Below are 17,603 nucleotides of genomic sequence, written 5' to 3'. Positions count from 1 at the left end.
CCAGCTGCAGGGCGTTTTCTGGCAAGAAGGAACGAGGGAGCGGAGGATTTTGGTTAGGGCTCGTCGAGCACCCCCAAAAGCTGAGAGTGAATCTCCAAAAATGACTGCCTTGGGAAGATGAAGGGCCTCTGTGGAGCCCAGTTAGTTTTCTTTTCTTTTCTTTTCTTCTTTTTTTTTTTTTTTAAGATGGAGTTTTGCTCTTGTTGCCCAGGCTGAAGTGCAATGGCATGATCTTGGCTCACTGCAACCTCTGCCTCCTGGGTTCAAGCAATTCTCCTGCCTCAGCCTCCCAAGTAGCTGTGATTACAGGCATGTGCCACTATGCCTGGCTAATTTTGCATTTTTTAGTAAAGACTGGCCGGGCGCGGTGGCTTGTCCGGGTGCGGTGGCTCATGCCTATAATCCCAGCACTTTAGGAGGCCAAGGCAGGTGGATCACCTGAGGTCAGGAGTTCAAGTAGAGACACGGTTTTACCACATTGGTCAGGCTGGTTTCGAACTCCTGACCTCAGGTGATCCACCCCGTCAGCCTCCCAAAGTGCTGGTATTATAGGCGTGAGCCACCACACCCGGCCTGGTTGGTTTTCAATCACCAGCCCTCCAATTCTCGCCCACACTGTCTGCCTGCCCCAGTTTTTCCTCCTTGAAGTGGCTGATATTTAATAGAAAATCCATTAGTGTCCCGTGATGATGCCTCATGCTTAGATGTAGGCTGAGAACATCTGGGTAATAACTGACACCGAAACCGCACTGTGGCACGGGCCCCAGGAGGGAGGAACTATTTTTTCCTCTTTCTTACATAAAACATCTCTGCAGCCAGCCATGTTCTCCTTTGAATCGAGGTTGCTGCTGACTTTGATTTCCAAACCGGCAACCTTCCTCAGAACGGCGCAGGCATGGGGAGAGGGTAGCTGGTGCTGCCAGTCTGGCCTGCTCACAGGGAGGGAAACAGAGGTGAGCTCGGGGCCTGCAGGAAGGAAGTACAATGCAAGGCTGCTTTTTGGTTCAGTCCCATCCACATTCACTGAGTGCCTAATATGTCCCAGGCACTGTGCTTGAGGCTGGACATGCACGAGACCTCGGGTCATCACGTCTGGTGGGGGAGACAGACAGTTATACAGACTCATGGTATGTCTGTGCTCAGATTCAGATGTGCACAGAATGTGACCTCTGACTGGAAGCCTCCCGCTCCTTCTCCTCCCCTTGTGGAATCATCTAGAAAGCAGGTGGATATAAGTTCTGGAGCTCAAGAGCGAGCTCTGGGCCGAAGAACGAGGTCTTTGAGTCACCGTCTGGGGTTCTTGGCCGGAGCAGGCGGTGGCAAAGAGCAGTGGTACAGAAACAGCACATGTAGACAGCTCTGGACAAGAAAAAGGAGAAGGAGCAGCTTTCAGGATCAAAGGAGGACTGTCCTTTATTTTTATGGAGACAGGGCCTCACTCTGTTGCCCAGGCTGGAGTGCAGTGGTGTAATCACAGCTCGCTGCAGCCTTGATTTCCTGGGCACAAGAGATCTTCCTGCCTCAGCCTCCCAAGTAGCTGGGACTACAGATGTGCACCACCATATCTAGCTAGCTTTTTCTTTTTTTTTCTTCCCCCCCACCTCCCAAGATGAAGTCTCACTCTATCGCCAGGCTGGAGTGCAGTGGCATGATCTCTGCTCACTTCAACCTCCACCTCCCGGGTTCGAGCAATTCTTCTGCCTCAGCATCCTGAGTAGCTGGGACTACAAGCACGTGCCACCATGCCTGGCTAGTTTTTTTGTATCTTTTAATAGAGATGGGGTTTCACTATGTTGGCCAGGTTGGTCTTGAACTCCTGACCTTGTGATCTGCCCACCTCGGCCTCCCAAAATGCTGGAGTTACAGGTGTGAGCCATTGCACCCAGCCTATTTATTTATTTATGGAGATAGAGTCTCGCTCTGTCGCCCAAGCTGGAGTGCAGTGATGTGATCACATCTCATTACAGCCTTGATTTCCCAGTCACAAGAGATCCTCCAACCTCAGCCTCCTGAGTAGCTGGAGCTACAGGCATGCGCCACCACATCTGGTTGATTTTTTCATTTTTTAGAGACAGGGTCTGTTTGTGTTGCTCAGACTGGTCTCTAACTCCTGGCCTCAAGCAATCCTCCCACCTTGTCCTCCAAAGCTCTGGGATTATAGGCGTGAGCCACCATGCCCAGCTTGTTATTTATTTATTTATAGCTTGAGAGAGACTTGAATATGTATATAAGCTACAGGGAATGGAGAAGTAGAGATACTGAAAACCATGCAGGCTGGGCATAGTGACTCACGTCTGTAAACTCAGCACGTTGGGAGGCCAAGGTGGGTGAATCGCCTGAGGTCAGGAGTTCAAGACCACCCTGGCCAACATAGAGAAGCCTCGTTTCTATAAAAAATACAAAAATTAGCCAGGCATGCTAGCCTTTGCCTCTAATCTCAGCTACTTGGGAGGATGAGGTAGGAGAATCACTGGAACTCAGGAGGAGGAGGTTGCAGCAGGCCGAGATCTCTGTCTCAAAAAAAAAAAGAAAGAAAATCATGCATTTATCAGTCATTGATCATGAGCCTGTGATATGCAGGACAGGGGAAACAGCCATGAGCAACACAGACAAGGAGTCTGACTTCATACACCTAACATTGCTGCAGGGAAAAAGACATTAAGCAAGTGAATTAATCAATACACAAACTATTAAAGATCATGATAGGCGGACGTGATAGCTCATACTTGTAATCACAGAACTTTGGGAAGCCGAGGTGGGAGGATCACCTGAGGTCAGGAGTTCGAGACCAGACTGGCCAACATGGTTAAACTGTCTCTACTAAAAATACAAAAATCAGCTGGGCATGGTGGCCCTTGCCTGTAATCTCAGCTACGTGGGAGGCGGAGGCAGGAGAATCACTTGAACTCAGCAGTGAGCCGAGATTTCAACACTGCACTCCAGCCTGGGTAACAGAGCAAGACCCTGCCTCGAAAATATTGTATTTATTTTTTGTCCCAAAAAATAAATAAAATAAACCGAGCACGGTGGCTCATGCCTGTAATCCCAGCACTTTGGGAGGCTGAGGCGGGCTGATCACCTGAGGTCAGGAGTTCGAGACCAGCCTGACCAACATGGAGAAACCCCATCTTAAAAAATAAATAAATAAATAAAATAAATTTTAAAATAAAATTAGCCAAGCACAGTGGCATGCACGTGTGATCCTGCCTACTTGAGAGGCGAAGGTGGGAGGATCACTTGAACACAGGAGTTCAAGGCCACAGGGAGCTATGATTGTACCACTGCACTCCAGCCTGGGCAACAGAGCAAGACCCTGCCTCAAAAAAAAAAAAAAATTATGATGAATAAAGTGGAGATATAAACAGAGTGAGGTGAGAGTGACAGGACCCACTTTGACAGGGTGGCCAGAAAAGGCTGCCTGATGAGGTAGTCTTTGAGCTGAGAGCTGAATGACAAGTAGGTGGCGGGAAGAGAGGGTGCCATGAGGTGTCTGTGGCCTCATGGCTTGGCCTTGACCAGGAAGGAGCTCTCTCCTTCCTTCCTTCCTTCCTTCCTTCCTTCCTTTCTTTTTTTGAGACAAAGTCTTGCTCTGTCACTCAGGCTGGAGTGCAGTGGCACAATCTTGTCTCACTGTGACCTCTGCCTCCCGGGCCCAAGCAATTCTCTTGCCTCAGCCTCCCGAGTAACTGGAATTACAGGCGTGTGCCACCATGCCCAGCTAATTTTTGTATTTGTAGTAGAGATGAGGTTTCACCATGTTGGCCAGGCTTGTCTCGAACTCCTAACCTCAGGTGATCCACCCATTTCGGCCTCCCAAAGTGCTGGGATTACAGGTGTGAGCCACTGTGCCTGGCCGGAAGGGGGCTCTTCATCCTCTGAGAGCCGAGGATGGAAGGGAAGAATATGGAGTCTGTCGAGAAGCTTGGGGGTGAACGAGAGTGAGAGAGGCGGGGCCTGACAGCCCCAGTTCAGGCTGAAGTGGCACCCACAAGTCCTCCAGAGAGGGAGACGTGAACGACTCATGGACTCACTCAGCTGCACAGCCTTGCTTCAGGGTCAGCTCAGGCTGTCAGTGCCAAGAGACAGCCAGACCCTCAGCCAGCAAGGGAGGGACCTCACGGAGTATGTGCTTTCAGTGGCTAAACTGAGTAGCATGTGGACAATTCAATGGTTTTTGTTGTTGTTGTTGTCGTTGTTTGTTTAGATGGAGTTTCACTCTGTTGCCTAGGCTGGAGTGCAGTGCCGCGATCTTGACTCACTATAACCTCCAACACCCTGGTTCAATGGATTCTCCTGCCTCAGCCTCCCGAGTAGCTGGGCTTACAGGTGCATGCCACGATGCCCAGCTAATTTTTGTATTTTTAGTAGAGACAGGGTTTCACCATGTTGTCCAGGCTGGTCTCGAACTCCTGACCTCAGGTGATCCACCCGCCTTGGCCTCTCAAACTGCTGGGATTACAAGCATGAGCCACCATGCCCAGCAGAGATTTTCATCTTTATTTTTGGCCTGGATACCCAAGAAACTACATACAAATATGGATGTTCTGCAATTATTTAGCCCCTACTGTCAGATATTTACATTGCTGCCAGCGTCTCAGTGTTAAAAATAATACACAGGTGAACCACCTCACTCATACATCATCATGCATGTGTCTTGTCCAGGATGTGTCTAAGACAAATTCCTAGATGTGAGATCATTGGGTAAAAGGGTGGGCTTTGGACACACTTAACCTGCCTTCCAGAAACGTGCTCATTTGCACGCTCATTGCCAACATGTCGATCTGCATGCTCATTTCCAAGGTGACCATTTGCATGCTCATTGCCATGTCAGTTTGCACGCTCATTTCCGACATGTCCATTTGCACATAATTTCCAATGTGTCCATTCGCATGCTCATTTGCAACATATCAATTTGCATGCTTATTTCCAACGTGTCAGTTTCCATGCTCATTTCCAATGTGACCATTTGCACACTCATTTCCAATGGCCACAGACTCCTCTGTGCAGACGTGCCTTGATCAGTATCAGCTGATTTGTGCGCAAAGACAAAGAAACAAAAGTTTGGAGAGAGAACTGAGGGAGACAAAATTCAGGGCTAAGCTAACGTTCCAGGACTTTTTTATGGATCCAGAATGTTCTCTGTGGGATCTCTTAGCAAATAGTATGGAAGGGAGTATAGTATTATAATAGTAACTAGCAATTACTGAGTGCCTGGCATGGTTTTAAGCTTTTGTATCAGTTCCTTTGATCTTTACAGCTGTCTTTGGGTTTGAATCCTCACCCCTTCACCTTGGCCCCATGATGCCATCACCTCTACCAGCCTCAGTTTCCTTACATGGAAAATGAAGACGCTGGGCAAGAGAGGTGGCTCACACCTGTAACCCCAGCACCTTGAAAGACCGTGGTGGGAGGTTCACTTGAGCCCAGAAGTTTGAGACCAGCCTGGGCAATATGGCAAGACTCCATCTCTACAGAAAAAAAAAAAAAATTAATTAGCCAGGTATCTTTAAATAGATGAGGGATTATTAAAAAACAAATGAGCCAAGCATGCAGGCACACACTTGTTGTCCAGCTATTTGGGAGGCTAAGGAGGGAGGATCACTTGAGCCCAGGAGGTTGAAGCTGCAGTAAGTTATAATCACTCCACTGCACTCTAGCCTAGACAACAGAGTGAGACTAAAAAGTTAAAATAAATTGGCTGAGCACACTGGCTAATGCCTGTAATCTCAGCACTTTGGCTGAGATTGTGACAATGTGAGGTCAAGGCAGGTGGGTCACCTGAGGTCAGGAGTTCAAGACCAGCCTGGCCACATGGTAAAACCCCATCTCTACTAAAAATATCAAAAATTAGCCAGGTGTGGTGGCAGGTGCCTGTAATCCCAGCTACTTTGGAGGCTGAGGCAAGAGAATCTCTTGAACCAAGGAGGCAGAGGTTGCAGTCAGCCAAGATTGAGCCATTGTACTCCAGCCTGGGTGACAGATTGAGAATCCATGTAAAACATAAAAAAATAATTAATTTAATTAAATCAAAAATAAATAAATAGGCTGGGAGAGGTGGCTCATGCCTGTAATCCCAGCACTTTGGGAGGCCGAGACAGGAGGGTCAGTCACAAGGTCAGGAGATTGAGACCATCCTGGCCAACATGGTGAAACCCTGTCTCTACTAAAAATACAAAAATTAGCCAGGCGTGGTGGCACTTGCCTGTAGTTTCAGCTACTCAGGAGGCTGAGGCAGGAGAATCACCTGAACCTGGGGGGGCGGAGGCTGCAGTGAGCCGAGGTCGTGCCACTGCACTCCAGCGTGGCGACAGAGCAAGACTCCGTCTCAAACAAAATAAAATAAAATAAAATGAAGATGCTAACCATGAGACCAGGTCCATTTTGTAGGGCAGACGTGAGGTTAGAAATGGCATGATATAGCTGGGTGCAGTGGCTCACGCCTATGATCCGAGCACTTTGGGAGGCCAAGGTGAGTGGATCATCTGAGGTCCGGAGTTGAGACCAGCCGGACTAACATGGAGAAACCCTGTCTCTACTAAAAATACACAATTAGCCAGGGGTTGTGGCACATGCCTGTAATCCCAACTACTCGGGAGGCTGAGGCAGGAGAATCGTTTGAACCCAGGAGGCAGAGGTTGCGGTGAGCCAAGATCATGCCACTGCACTCCAGCTTGGGCAACAAGAGGGAAACTCCATCCCAAAAGATCACTTGAGGTCAGGAGTTCGAGACCAGTCTGACCAACACAGAGAAACCCCATCTCTACTAAAAATACAAAAAATTAGCCAGGTGTGGTGACACATGCCTGTAATCTCAGCTACTCAGAAGGCTGAAGCAGGAAAATCGCTTGAACCCTTAAGGCGAAGGTTGCAGTGAGCCATGATCACACCAGCCTCTGGAGGTTAACTGAGGGAGGAAAGGAAGGAGGAAAACAGTTCTCCTGGGTTCCACTCTGGATCCCTTTTGGTCATTCACAGGACCCCTCCTTGCAGGTGGATGAAATCTTGGGGGACCAGCCGACTGCCAAGGAGCAGGTGTTCACCTCGCTGAAGCAGTTTGCAGCTGAGCAGAGGGTGGATGACCTGGTGTGGGCTCTCATCCTGGCACTGCCCCAGGAGGCCTACGGGCCACTCCTGGACAACCTCAGGTACTGCAAGCGAGGGGCAGGGTGGACAGGCAGGGTGGGTCTCACTTAGGACCATCATTCCCCACAGCCACTCCAGGCACCCCTGCCAGCCCAGGTGGGAGATGGTGGCCTTACTCTTGAACTGCATGGCAACATACCTGCAAGACCCAAACAAAGGTAGGCCAGAGACCCTGAAGGGCCACCCTGAGAAGGCAGCTGTTGGCTCTGCCTGATGCCAGGGTACCGCCTTGAATGATGAGAGAAGGGCCGGAGCACACCTCAGAGAGGATCCACCTTCTGATCTAAATTCACCACCTTGGCTGCACACGGTAGCTCCTGCCTGTAATCTACATGCTTTGGGAGGCTGAGGTGGGGGGACAGCTTGAGGCCAGAAGTTGGAGACCAGCCTGGGCAACATAGAGAGACCTCATGTCTACAAAAAAACAAAAAATAGCTGGGCATGGTGGTACATGCCTGTATTCCCAACTACTTGGGAGGCTGAGGCTGGAGGACTGCTTGAACTGAGGAGGTTGAGGCTGCAGCAAGCTATGATTGTGCCACTGCACTCCAACCTGGGTGACAGAGCAGGACACTGTCTCAAAAAAAAAAATGTCAGAGTCTTCCCTGCTCCACCCCAAAACCTAGATTGTAGAAATCTCCAGCAGGATACCCGACACTCCCAATCTGGCAGGGTACTAGATACTCCCAATCCAGCAGGATACCCAATACTCCCAATCCAGCAGGTTACCGGATACTCCCAATCTAACAGGATATCGGATACTCCCAATCCAGCGGGATATCAGATACTCCTAATCCAACAGGATATCAGATACTCCCAATCCAGCAGGATATCAGATACTCCCAATCCAGCAGGGTACTAGATACTCCCAATCCAGCAGGATACCCAATACTCCCAATCCAGCAGGTTACCAGATACTCCCAATCCAACAGGATATCAGATACTCCCAATCCAGCAGGGTACTAGATACTCCCAATCCAGCAGGATACCCAATACTCCCAATCCAGCAGGTTACCAGATACTCCCAATCCAACAGGATATCAGATACTCCCAATCCAGCAGGATATCAGATACTCCCAATCCAGCAGGGTACTAGATACTCCCAATCCAGCAGGATACCCAATACTCCCAATCCAGCAGTTACCAGATACTCCCAATCCAACAGGATATCAGATACTCCCAATCCAGCAGGATACCAGAGAGGATGATGGCACAATGTGAGGGCAGGGAAGCCCAGGACTGTGTCATGTAGGGCTCCAGTATCCCCCACCCCCCGACCATCATGTGTGCTTTTGGCTCTTTGTGATTACTTCTCTTTCTTTCTTTCTTTCTTTTTTTTTTTTTAAGATAGAGTGTCACTCTGTCAATCAGGCTGGAGTGCAGTAGCATGATCTCGGCTCACTGCAACCTCCACCTAACAGCTTCAAGCAATTCTCCTGCCTCAGCCTCCTGAGTAGCTGAGAATACAGGCACCATCATGCTTGGATAATTTTTGTATCTTTAGTAAAGATGGGGTGTCACTATGTTGGCCAGGCTGGTCTCAAACTCCCGACCTCAAGTGATCTGCCCACCTCAGTCTCCCAAAGTGTGTGGATTACAGGCATGAGCCACTGCACTCAGCCTGATTACTTTTCTTGTTTTGTTTTGAGACAGGGTCTCACTCTGTTGCCCAGGAGGGAGGGCAGTGTCATATGTAATCTCGGCTCACTGCAGCCTCCAACTCCTGGGCTCAAGTGATCCTCCTGCCTCAGCCTCCTGGGTAGCTGGGACTTCAGGTGTGTGCCACCATGCTCAGCTAATTTTTGTATTCTTTTAAAGATGAGGTTTCATCATGTTGTCCAGGCTGGCCTCAAACTTCTGAGTTTAGCCAGTCGTCCACCATAGCCTCCCAAAGTGCTGGAGTCACAGCTGTGAGCCATGGTGCCCAGCCCTTTGATTCCTTTTGATGATAATGATGATTGTGTGCCAAGAATCTCAGCAGACCCTAGAGGAACACTCTTTCACTGAATCACCCAAGAGCTCTTATTAACCCCATTTCTCAGAGACAGACTGAGTCTCAGAGAGGTTAAGAGGCTGGCCTGAAGCCACACAGCAAATTGGTAGCAGTCACAGGACCAAGAGACATGTCAGCAGTGCACTTTCTGCTCTTCCGCTCTGCTTTGCTCTAAGTTTTTTTGAATTGGAGTCTCACTCTGTCACCCAGGCTGGAGTGCACTGGTGTGATGTCGGCTCACTGAAACCTCTGCCTCCCGGGTTTAAGCAATTCTCCTGCTTCAGCCTCCTAAGTTGCTGGGCACCACTGTGCCACCATGCCTGGATAATTTTTGTATTTTTAGTAAAGACAGGATCTCACCATGTTTGCCAGGCTGGTCTCAAACTCCTGACCTCAAATGATCTACCCGTCTCAGCCTCCCGAAGTGCTGGGATTACAGGCATGAGCCACCAAACCAAGCCTGACCTGCTCTAAGGTTATTTGTCAGAAAAAAAAAAAGTCCTGGTGGGTCCTCACTTAGAGGAACCCAGGAATCTCCTGACGCCACCTCCATCCTTGGAGGCCCTCGCTGCCTGCCCAGCTTGGACCAGGCCCCTTCCTGGCCGGACTGCTGCTCTCCCCCACTGGATCCCGCCCGGTTTCCCTCCTCACCCAGCCTCCGGGGCCCGCGACTGCTCCCCCATCCCTCCCCTCCCCCTTCCCCGGCTCAGCCCGCCCCCTCCCCTCGCTGCCATTCACCCCGCAGCCTGCCCCTCCCTCTGGGCCTGGCCAATGTCAGGGACTGGGCTGGCCACCCTCCCCGCCCCCCACCCCACCCCAGCCCGGGCGCAGCTCTCGGCTCTGCAGCGGAGCATAGGCGACCACCACCGAAAGAGGCCACCATGAGCTGCCTGGGGTGAGTAAGGGATGAGCCCCTTTCTGGGAGAATCAGAAGAGGGGAGAAAAAAGAAAAAAGTTCTTTCTAGGGCCGAATTAGCCTCGGAGATGATGCGCTGGCTCTGAGCGCTTCCTGGGGAGCTGATGGACACGCATCCCCCTACCCCGCCCCTCCCCACCAGGGCTGGGCAAGGGGGGCGCAGGCGGCCCAGCTGTCCCCCAGGAAGTTGGCTCGCTCCTCTCCAGGCTGCTGGCAGCTGGGCTCGCCTGGAGGCCCTCTCGGTTGCCCTCCTTTCCCCACGGCGCTGCCGGCATCTGTTCCTGTCCCTCTCCCGGGCCAGCCCGCCTGCCCCCCGGGACAGCCCCACGCCCGCCTTTCCCAGCCGCTGCCGGTCCCCAAGCCGCCGGCAGCTGCGGCAGTGGGTCGGGCAGGGCGCGGGAGGGGGAACCCTCTTGGGTGCGCTCGATTTAGAGCCTGGGCAGCGGGAGCCCTGGACGCCTGGGGATGCCCGGTCCCCGCAGCCTGGTACGGCAGCCTCTGCTGTCAGCGCGTGTCAAGTGCGCCAGGAAAACTGGGGAGGCTGCTGGAGGAAGGGGTGGTGCCCAGCTGGGCTCTGCAGGGAGGTTACCCTGGCAGTAGGGCTTCAGCCACCCCCCTCCCCCGACCTCTTCAAACCCCCGCCTCCCAACAACCACCTTCCCAAGGCTGGCCTGTCACCCATGGCCCCACAGTGAGCTGGCCTCTAGGATGGTGGCAATCTCTGGGCAGCCCCACCTGGAGAAAGGTCACAAGGTCAGAAGGGGCATGGAGGAGCCACAGACACAGCTGTGATTCCCAGGGTTGGGTGCCAGTTAATGGCTAACTCAGCACAGAGCAACCAGGGTAGGCTTCTCGGAGGAGGCAGCAGGAGGTGGCTGTGCTGTGACTTAGTGACTGTTGGAATCTGGTGGTGGGTCCTGTGGAGCTGGGAGGACAGTCCCCAGGGAGAGTTCAGGGTGAGTGCAGTGCCACCCTGGCCTATGGCATCCAAAAGCTCCCAAATATGAACCACCGAACAGGGAGTAAAGGGGACCACAGAGAGCCACCACTTGGGCCCTAGGACCCCCAAATCAAGGAGAGACAAGGTTTAATTTTTTAAAGAATTTCTAAGTAGAGACGGGGGTCTCGCTATGTTGCCCAGGCGGACCTGGCCTCAAGAGATCCTCCTACCTCAGCCTCCCAAAGTGCTGAGATTATAGGCGTGAGCAACCATGCCCTGCCAAGAGGCAAGGTTTAAGTGAGAGGTTGAACAGTCAAAGGGTAGCAGGCGAAAAAATATACATGTGTGTGTCAAAGTCTTGCGAGGAGTTCAGGACCCACCCAAATCAGAGAGGTGTGGCCTCACTAAAGGGGGATCCCAGAGGCCAAAATAGAAGGCTTGGGGAGAAGAGGAGGGAGCAGTGACACCATGAAGCTGGGCCATTTAGCACAGTAGCCACTAGCCACACATGGTTACTTAAAGTTAAATGTGGCCAGGCATGGTGGCTTATGCCTGTAATCGCAACACTTTAGGAGGCTGAGGTGTGTGGATCACCTGAGGTCAGGAGTTCGAGACCAGCCTGGCCAACATGGTGAAACCCTGTCTCTACTAAAAATACAAAAATTAGCTGGGTGTGATGGCAGGTGCCAGTAATCCCAGCTACTCGGGAGGCTGAAGCAGGAGAATCACTTGAACCCGGGAGGCGGAGGTTGCAGTGAGCTGAGATCGAGCCGATGCACTCCAGCCTGGGTGACAGAGCCAGACTTTGTTTCAGAAAAAAAAAAAAAAGCTAAAGGTAATTAATATTTGATAAAATATAAAGTTCAGCTTCTCAGTCTCACAAGTCATATTCCAAGCACACAACAGTGACATATGGCTAATGGCTACTGTACAGGGCCAGGTGGATGTAGACCTGTCCATCATTGCAGATATTCCCTTGGACAGCACTGCTGCTGTAAAGGATGAGACGGGTCCGTGGTCACCACGTAAGCAGGAAGTCTCCTCTTCCTTCACCACAGCAGTTACTCCTGCGACTAGGAGGCTAATTTGGGTCTGTCCCCAAAGGGACCCTAGTCTGATGAAATGAGAAAATGGCTTTCTAATGAGGACAGGCCAGGCAGTTTGGAAAGTGTGATATGGCCAGGAGGGAACAGGAAAACAGAGTCAGCTTTGCGGTCCGCTAGCATTTCAGGAAATATGGGTGGTGGGGTGGAGGGAACGGGGTGTCAGGCCGGGGGCAGGTCATGGTGGAAGCTGGGATGTGGAATCTGGGCAGACCCCTCGCTGGCAGTGCAAACTCAACCAGGTTCACTGACATCTACGATTTGTCTGTAAAATGGAGTTGTTCGTTTCTGAGTGTTCCCAGCAGGCTTCTTGGTAGGAAACCATGTAAATGAAGTCGACCAACTGAAAGCAGGAAAGAGATGAGTTGAGAATACAAGGGTGGAGTGTGAGGGACCATCTGCACCCCGTCACCCTCTTCTGCTTCGGTGCCAAGTGTAACAAACACAATAATACAGAGTTATCAGGGCTGGGCACAGTGGTTCATGTCTGTAAGCCCAGCATTTTGGGAGGCTGAGGTGGGAGGGTTGCTTAAGGAGAGTTCAAGACCAGTCAGACCAGCATAGTGAGATCTCATCTCTATAAAAATACAAATTAAAAAAATAGCTGGGTTTGGTGGCTGACGCCTGTAATCCCAGCATTTTGGGAGGCTGAGATGGGAGAATCACTGGAGCCCAGGAGTTTAAGGCCAGCCTAGACAACATAGCAAGACTCCATCTCTTAAGAAAAAAAAGAAGTTTAAAAATTAGCTGGGTGCCTGCCTGTAATCCCAGTGATTTAGGAGGTTGAAGCGGAAGGATTGCTTAAAGCCAGGAGTAGAAGACCAGCCTGAACAACAGAGTGAGACTTCATCTCTACAAAAAAGACTACATGCCTGTAGTCCTAGCTACTTGGGAGGCTGAGGTGGGAGGATCATTTGAGCCCAGGAATTGGAGGCTGCAGTGATTCGTGATCCTGCCACTGCACTCCAGTCTGGGTGATAGAGAGCAAGACCCTGTCTCTAAAAATAAATAGGTAAAGAGAGTTATTGGAAGAATTCTATGAGATGTGTAGATAGAAATGCCAGGCATAAAATATGTGCTCAATTAATATTGGCTTCTCCTAGGGAAGCTTTTTTTTCCCAAGAGCAGGTGTCTCAAGTAGGGCACTGCTGACATTTGGGACCAGAAATTTCTCTGTTGTCAGGGGATGTCCTATACATTGCAGGATGTTTAGCAACATCCCAGGCCTCTACCCGCTAGATGCCATTAGCACAACCCCCTCTCAGTTGTCATTTTGTGACAAAATGCCAAGTGACTGTCAAATATCCCCTGGGTAAACGAAATCGCCACTGATTGAGAAGTACTTCTCTGGAGGAATCTTAAGCAGTGCCTTTTGCTGGAACAGACCCTTGAGGGAAATCCGGCTGTTGCCTGTCCCCTGGCGATCATCTGGTGACTGGGTGACCACCTCATGCTGCCCTGGGTCACCTGGCCCCACTGTGCCCATCCTGGGTAGCGTGTCTGGATTTGAGCCTGGGCATCTGCTCCCTCGTTGCATCTCCTGTGCCCACAGCACAGTGGACAGTTTTCAGAGCCTTTGGCCATGCCTGGTTCTGGATTCTGGGCCACTGCAGCTGGCACAATACAACCAGGAATGGCTCCAATCATAACGGGATGGCTGGGGCCCCACAGACTTCAGGGAGCTGTGCAGGCTGGTAGGCTTGTCAGCTGCTTCTCTCCCTGGCAGGGCTGAGGACAGGGCTTGGGGAGGGCATGGCATGAGTGAGCACTGGCTCTATTTCCTGGCTGCTTCCAGGGAGAAACGCAGCCCTGGGAGGTCACGGCAAGGTGATGATCTTGCTGGGGCCAGCAATGGCGGGGGGGGGGCGGTTTGCGGTGTGTTGGGGAGCAGTGTATGGACAGTACCAGAGACCAATGATCAGACCCACAGGGTCCTCCCTGTGCTGCCCGCAGGTACCCACTGGCTGCACCATGGTAGTTGTTCCTTTGAGTGGGACGGAGGGAAAGTCTGGGGGCATCCCTCCTCTGCTGTTCCAGCCTGTCTTTGGAGAGGGCCTCATGCTGATGTTCCTGGTTGGGGGTGCCTCTGAAGAGCCACTCCCCAGGATGTGCCTTGAACTGGTTACCCAAACTGTATCATTTGATCCTCAGACCTAACTCTGGGCCTCTCCAGTGGCAATCAGGACTCCTGGAGACAGGACAATGCAAGCAGGCACTCTGGGGTCCCCTCCTGCTGCCTTGCAGGGGATGGCAGGCCCAGAACCCCCAGGGAGGAGTCCAGACCTCTTTTCCTGTCGCCTCCCTATCCTCCCCTTTTAATGCTCCTCCCCTCTTCTCTGCTGGCTGGGCAGGATATGCAGCTCTGGGAGGCCCTCTACTCACCCTCTCCCCACTCACCTGGGGGTTGTCCCAGCCTGGGCGCCTTGACCTCACTGGCACTAACTCCCCAGGCCTCAGGCACTCTACCTCCTCTGTGTTTTGAAATCTGACTTCTTGTCCCAACCCAACACCCCTTTCTGGGTCCCCTCCCAGCATCACCCCTCTCCTGGTGTGCCAAAACCTTTGAAGTCTTTCCATCTCGTCTTGAACCCTGAAACCCTCCCACGGCTCCCTCCTGCTCCCAGAGTCGGGTCTCAGCTGCTGACCACGACATTCAAAGCCTCCCTCTCCAGCCTCTTCTCGGCCACAGCGTCCCTCCCCCAACCCATTCCTACCCCGGGTAGGTAGAGAGGGCTTCTACTAGCTGGCTGACTCCTGCTGAGCCCTGGAGGCCCAACGCAAAGGCCATCCCCTCCGGAAAACCTTGCATGCTCTACCAAAAGCCGTCGGGGCTTCTGAACTGCAGGGACTCGCCACTGTGCGGGGGTCCGGGACGCAGTGGCTGGAGAGGACGCAGGGGAGGATCCTGGGGAGGGAATAATGGAGAGAGCCAAGGGGAGTGAGCGCGGCGGCCTCAAACTTCCCCCGGTTTCCCCTGCACCCTAGAGTGACCAAAGTGGGGAGGGGGTAAGTAGAAGGCCTCCTTCTACGGGGTAGAGGCGGGGCCACTGGGAGGGGGCGGGGCCACCAAGAGAGGGCGGGCGCGGGGCTGCGGGCCCGGACGGGTCGGGAGGGGCCGCGCGCGCTCGCCGGGCAGAGGTGCTTGGAGTCGCGGCGCGCTCGCTCATCTCCCGGGCTCGGATACCCGCTTGCCCTTCGGCACCTGCCGCGTCGCGGTCCCCGGCTCCAGATGGGGAAGGACCAGGGCTTCTCTCGGCACTTTCGGTAGCTTCCCCGTCGCGTCCGTCCCGCGCCTCCGGGAACCGTGCGCCCTGTGCGCATGGATCCGCTTCGGGCTGGTCTGAAAGGGGGTGGGGCGGGAGCGTAGAGGGGCTTCCCTGCTCTGGGTGGGCAACCTCCGAGCCTGGGCGGAGCCCGGGGCTCAAGGAGATTGGAAATAAACTGGGTGGGTACCGGGGCGGCGAGGTCTAAGCGTTGGGCGCTCAGAACCCGTGCGCAGCCTTAAAGAGTCGGTGTCGGGGCAAAAGGCTGGGATTGAAAGACCACTTTCCTTCCTACAACTGGGCTGGTCGAGGGGACATGACAGAGGGCCGAGACTGAGGTTGGGTGCTCTTGTGAAAATCTGGGCATCTCGTCCTGAGTTTGGGGGACACGACCTCTCCACTGCTGTGCTCCCTATGCTGAACCAGGGCACCTTGCCCCTTGCCACCGGTTCACTGGCTGATGATCAAGAGAAAGCTGAGTGGGGAGTCGGGCACAGTGGCTCACGCCTGTAATCCCAGCACTTTGGGAGACCGAGGGGGGTGAATCTCCTGAGGTCAGGAGTTTGAGACCAGCCTGACCAACATGGTGAAACCCCATCTCTACTAAAAATACAAAAAACAGCCGGGCGTAGTGGTGCATGCCTGTAGCTTCAGATACTCAGGAGGCTGCAGCAGGAGAATCACTTGAACCTGGGAGGCAGAAGTTGCAGTGAGCCAAGATCATGCCCCTGCACTCCAACCTGGGCGACAGAGAGTCTGTCTAAAAAAGAGAGAGAGAGAGAGAGAGAGAGAAAGCTGGGTGGGGACAGGGAATGGAGAGGGGGAGTGGTAGTGTGGGGGTGGAGGGCAGTCCCTAGTAGGAACTTGGGGTTGGATTAAGACCTGACCCTGGCAGAGAAAACAGAACTGACCCTGAGTGCAAGGTCATTGTGTGGCCCCCAGAAAGTCCTGTGGCCTCAGAGAGGCCTGTTGGCATAGAGTCCCAGGACAGTGATTGCTGGACTGCCAGTCAGAGGGATAGTGACTGGTGGCAATAGTTGCTGTGGCCTCACTGTTCCTGGCTCTGCTGGGTCAGTCGATTTAGGGCAGACCCAGGGCTGGGGACCCTGGGCCAGAATGAGCTGCATGGAAGGCCCGTAGGAGCCAGGTTGGATGTCTGGCTTACCAGGCAGCCTTGGCGTCCGTCTCACCCCAAAAAACACTAAGGAAAGGGCTGCCCAACCTTCTTTCATCTGTGCAGTTGGTGACAGCCTGGTTCCCACCTGGGAGGGCAGGGCTTTTTCTTTTTTTTTTTTAATCGAAACGGTGTCTCGCTCTGTTGCACAGGCTGGAGTGCAGTGACTCAATCTCGGTTCAGTACAACCTCTGTCTTCCGGGTTCAGGCAATTCTCGTGCTTCAGCCTCCTGAGTAGCTGGGATTACAGGCACATGCCACCATGCCCGGCTAAGATTTGTATTTTTAGTAGAGACAGAGTTTCACCACGTTGGCCAGGCTGGTCTTAAACTCCTGACTTTAGGTAATCTGCCTGCCTCAGCTTCCCAAAGTGCTGGGATTAGAGGTTGAGCCACCTCGCCTGGATGATAGGGTCTTTTCTAGCTGCTGCTGGAAGGTAGAGCTGTGATGTCCTCTTGACCCCTGCCCCGGTTGGACCCAGGGGTTGGGTGCATGGAGTGATGTCTTCATCAGAGTCTGTGGCTGGAGCCGAAAGTGAGGTGGACAGTCTCAAGTGGGTGTGTTCTTTCTCCTTTGCCTGGATGTGAGGCTTGAGGTCTGGGAGGCAGTGGGGAATGCGGACGCCAGGCAGATGGAGGGGTCAGGCTCTGGAGATCTTGAGTGACCATCTTGGGAGATGAGGCTAAGTTTCCAGATTTGCAGAAAGCATTGCAGGTGGGTGGGAATGTGCACCGGACAGAGGTGAGCAGGACATTCATCCTGGCCTTCTGGTCACCCAGATGATCCAAACCTGGAGCAGAGCTCACTGCGGGGACAGAGCCTCCTCCCTGAGAATCCACGCCCACTTCCTCCCACCAGGCAACTTCTTTTGCCTGCCTGGCCTAATTACTCCTATCCGCAGAGGTGGAGGGAAGCATGGGGGCCGCTGGGACACCTCATAGGGGTTTGTATTTCAGCTGACTGCAAGGCCACTGATCCCTTCTCCCTTCTCCCCATCATCTTGCCCTTGGCCCTGGCATTTGGTACAAGGAACAAGGAAGAGAGCTTTGGGATGCAGCCAGGGAGGCCTCA

At 52.9% G+C, this 17,603-nt stretch overlaps 1 protein-coding gene across 3 annotated transcripts in view; it reads left to right on the top strand.

Moving 5' to 3' along the window:
- Positions 1 to 17,603, top strand: part of GRID2IP (Grid2 interacting protein) — a 58,091-nt gene that overhangs the window by 5,966 nt on the left and 34,522 nt on the right. The window contains exon 2 of one of the 3 annotated variants that reach the window (XM_064376459.1): positions 6,991 to 7,145. In XM_064376459.1, coding sequence (XP_064232529.1) covers positions 6,991 to 7,145 — 155 coding nt within the window. Of the gene's footprint in view, positions 1 to 6,990; positions 7,146 to 9,978; positions 10,032 to 15,324; positions 15,360 to 17,603 lie in introns of those variants that run through there. The other 2 variants (XM_064376461.1, XM_064376460.1) reach the window with 2 other exon arrangements.

The sequence above is a fragment of the Aotus nancymaae genome, unplaced genomic scaffold (genome assembly GCF_030222135.1).
Source record: "Aotus nancymaae isolate 86718 unplaced genomic scaffold, 86718_ANA_hifiasm-v0.15.2.pri h1tg000015l_0, whole genome shotgun sequence".
NCBI lineage: Eukaryota > Metazoa > Chordata > Mammalia > Primates > Aotidae > Aotus > Aotus nancymaae.
The sequence above is the reverse complement of the archived record's forward strand: the minus strand, read 5'-3'. Positions and strand labels throughout refer to the sequence as shown.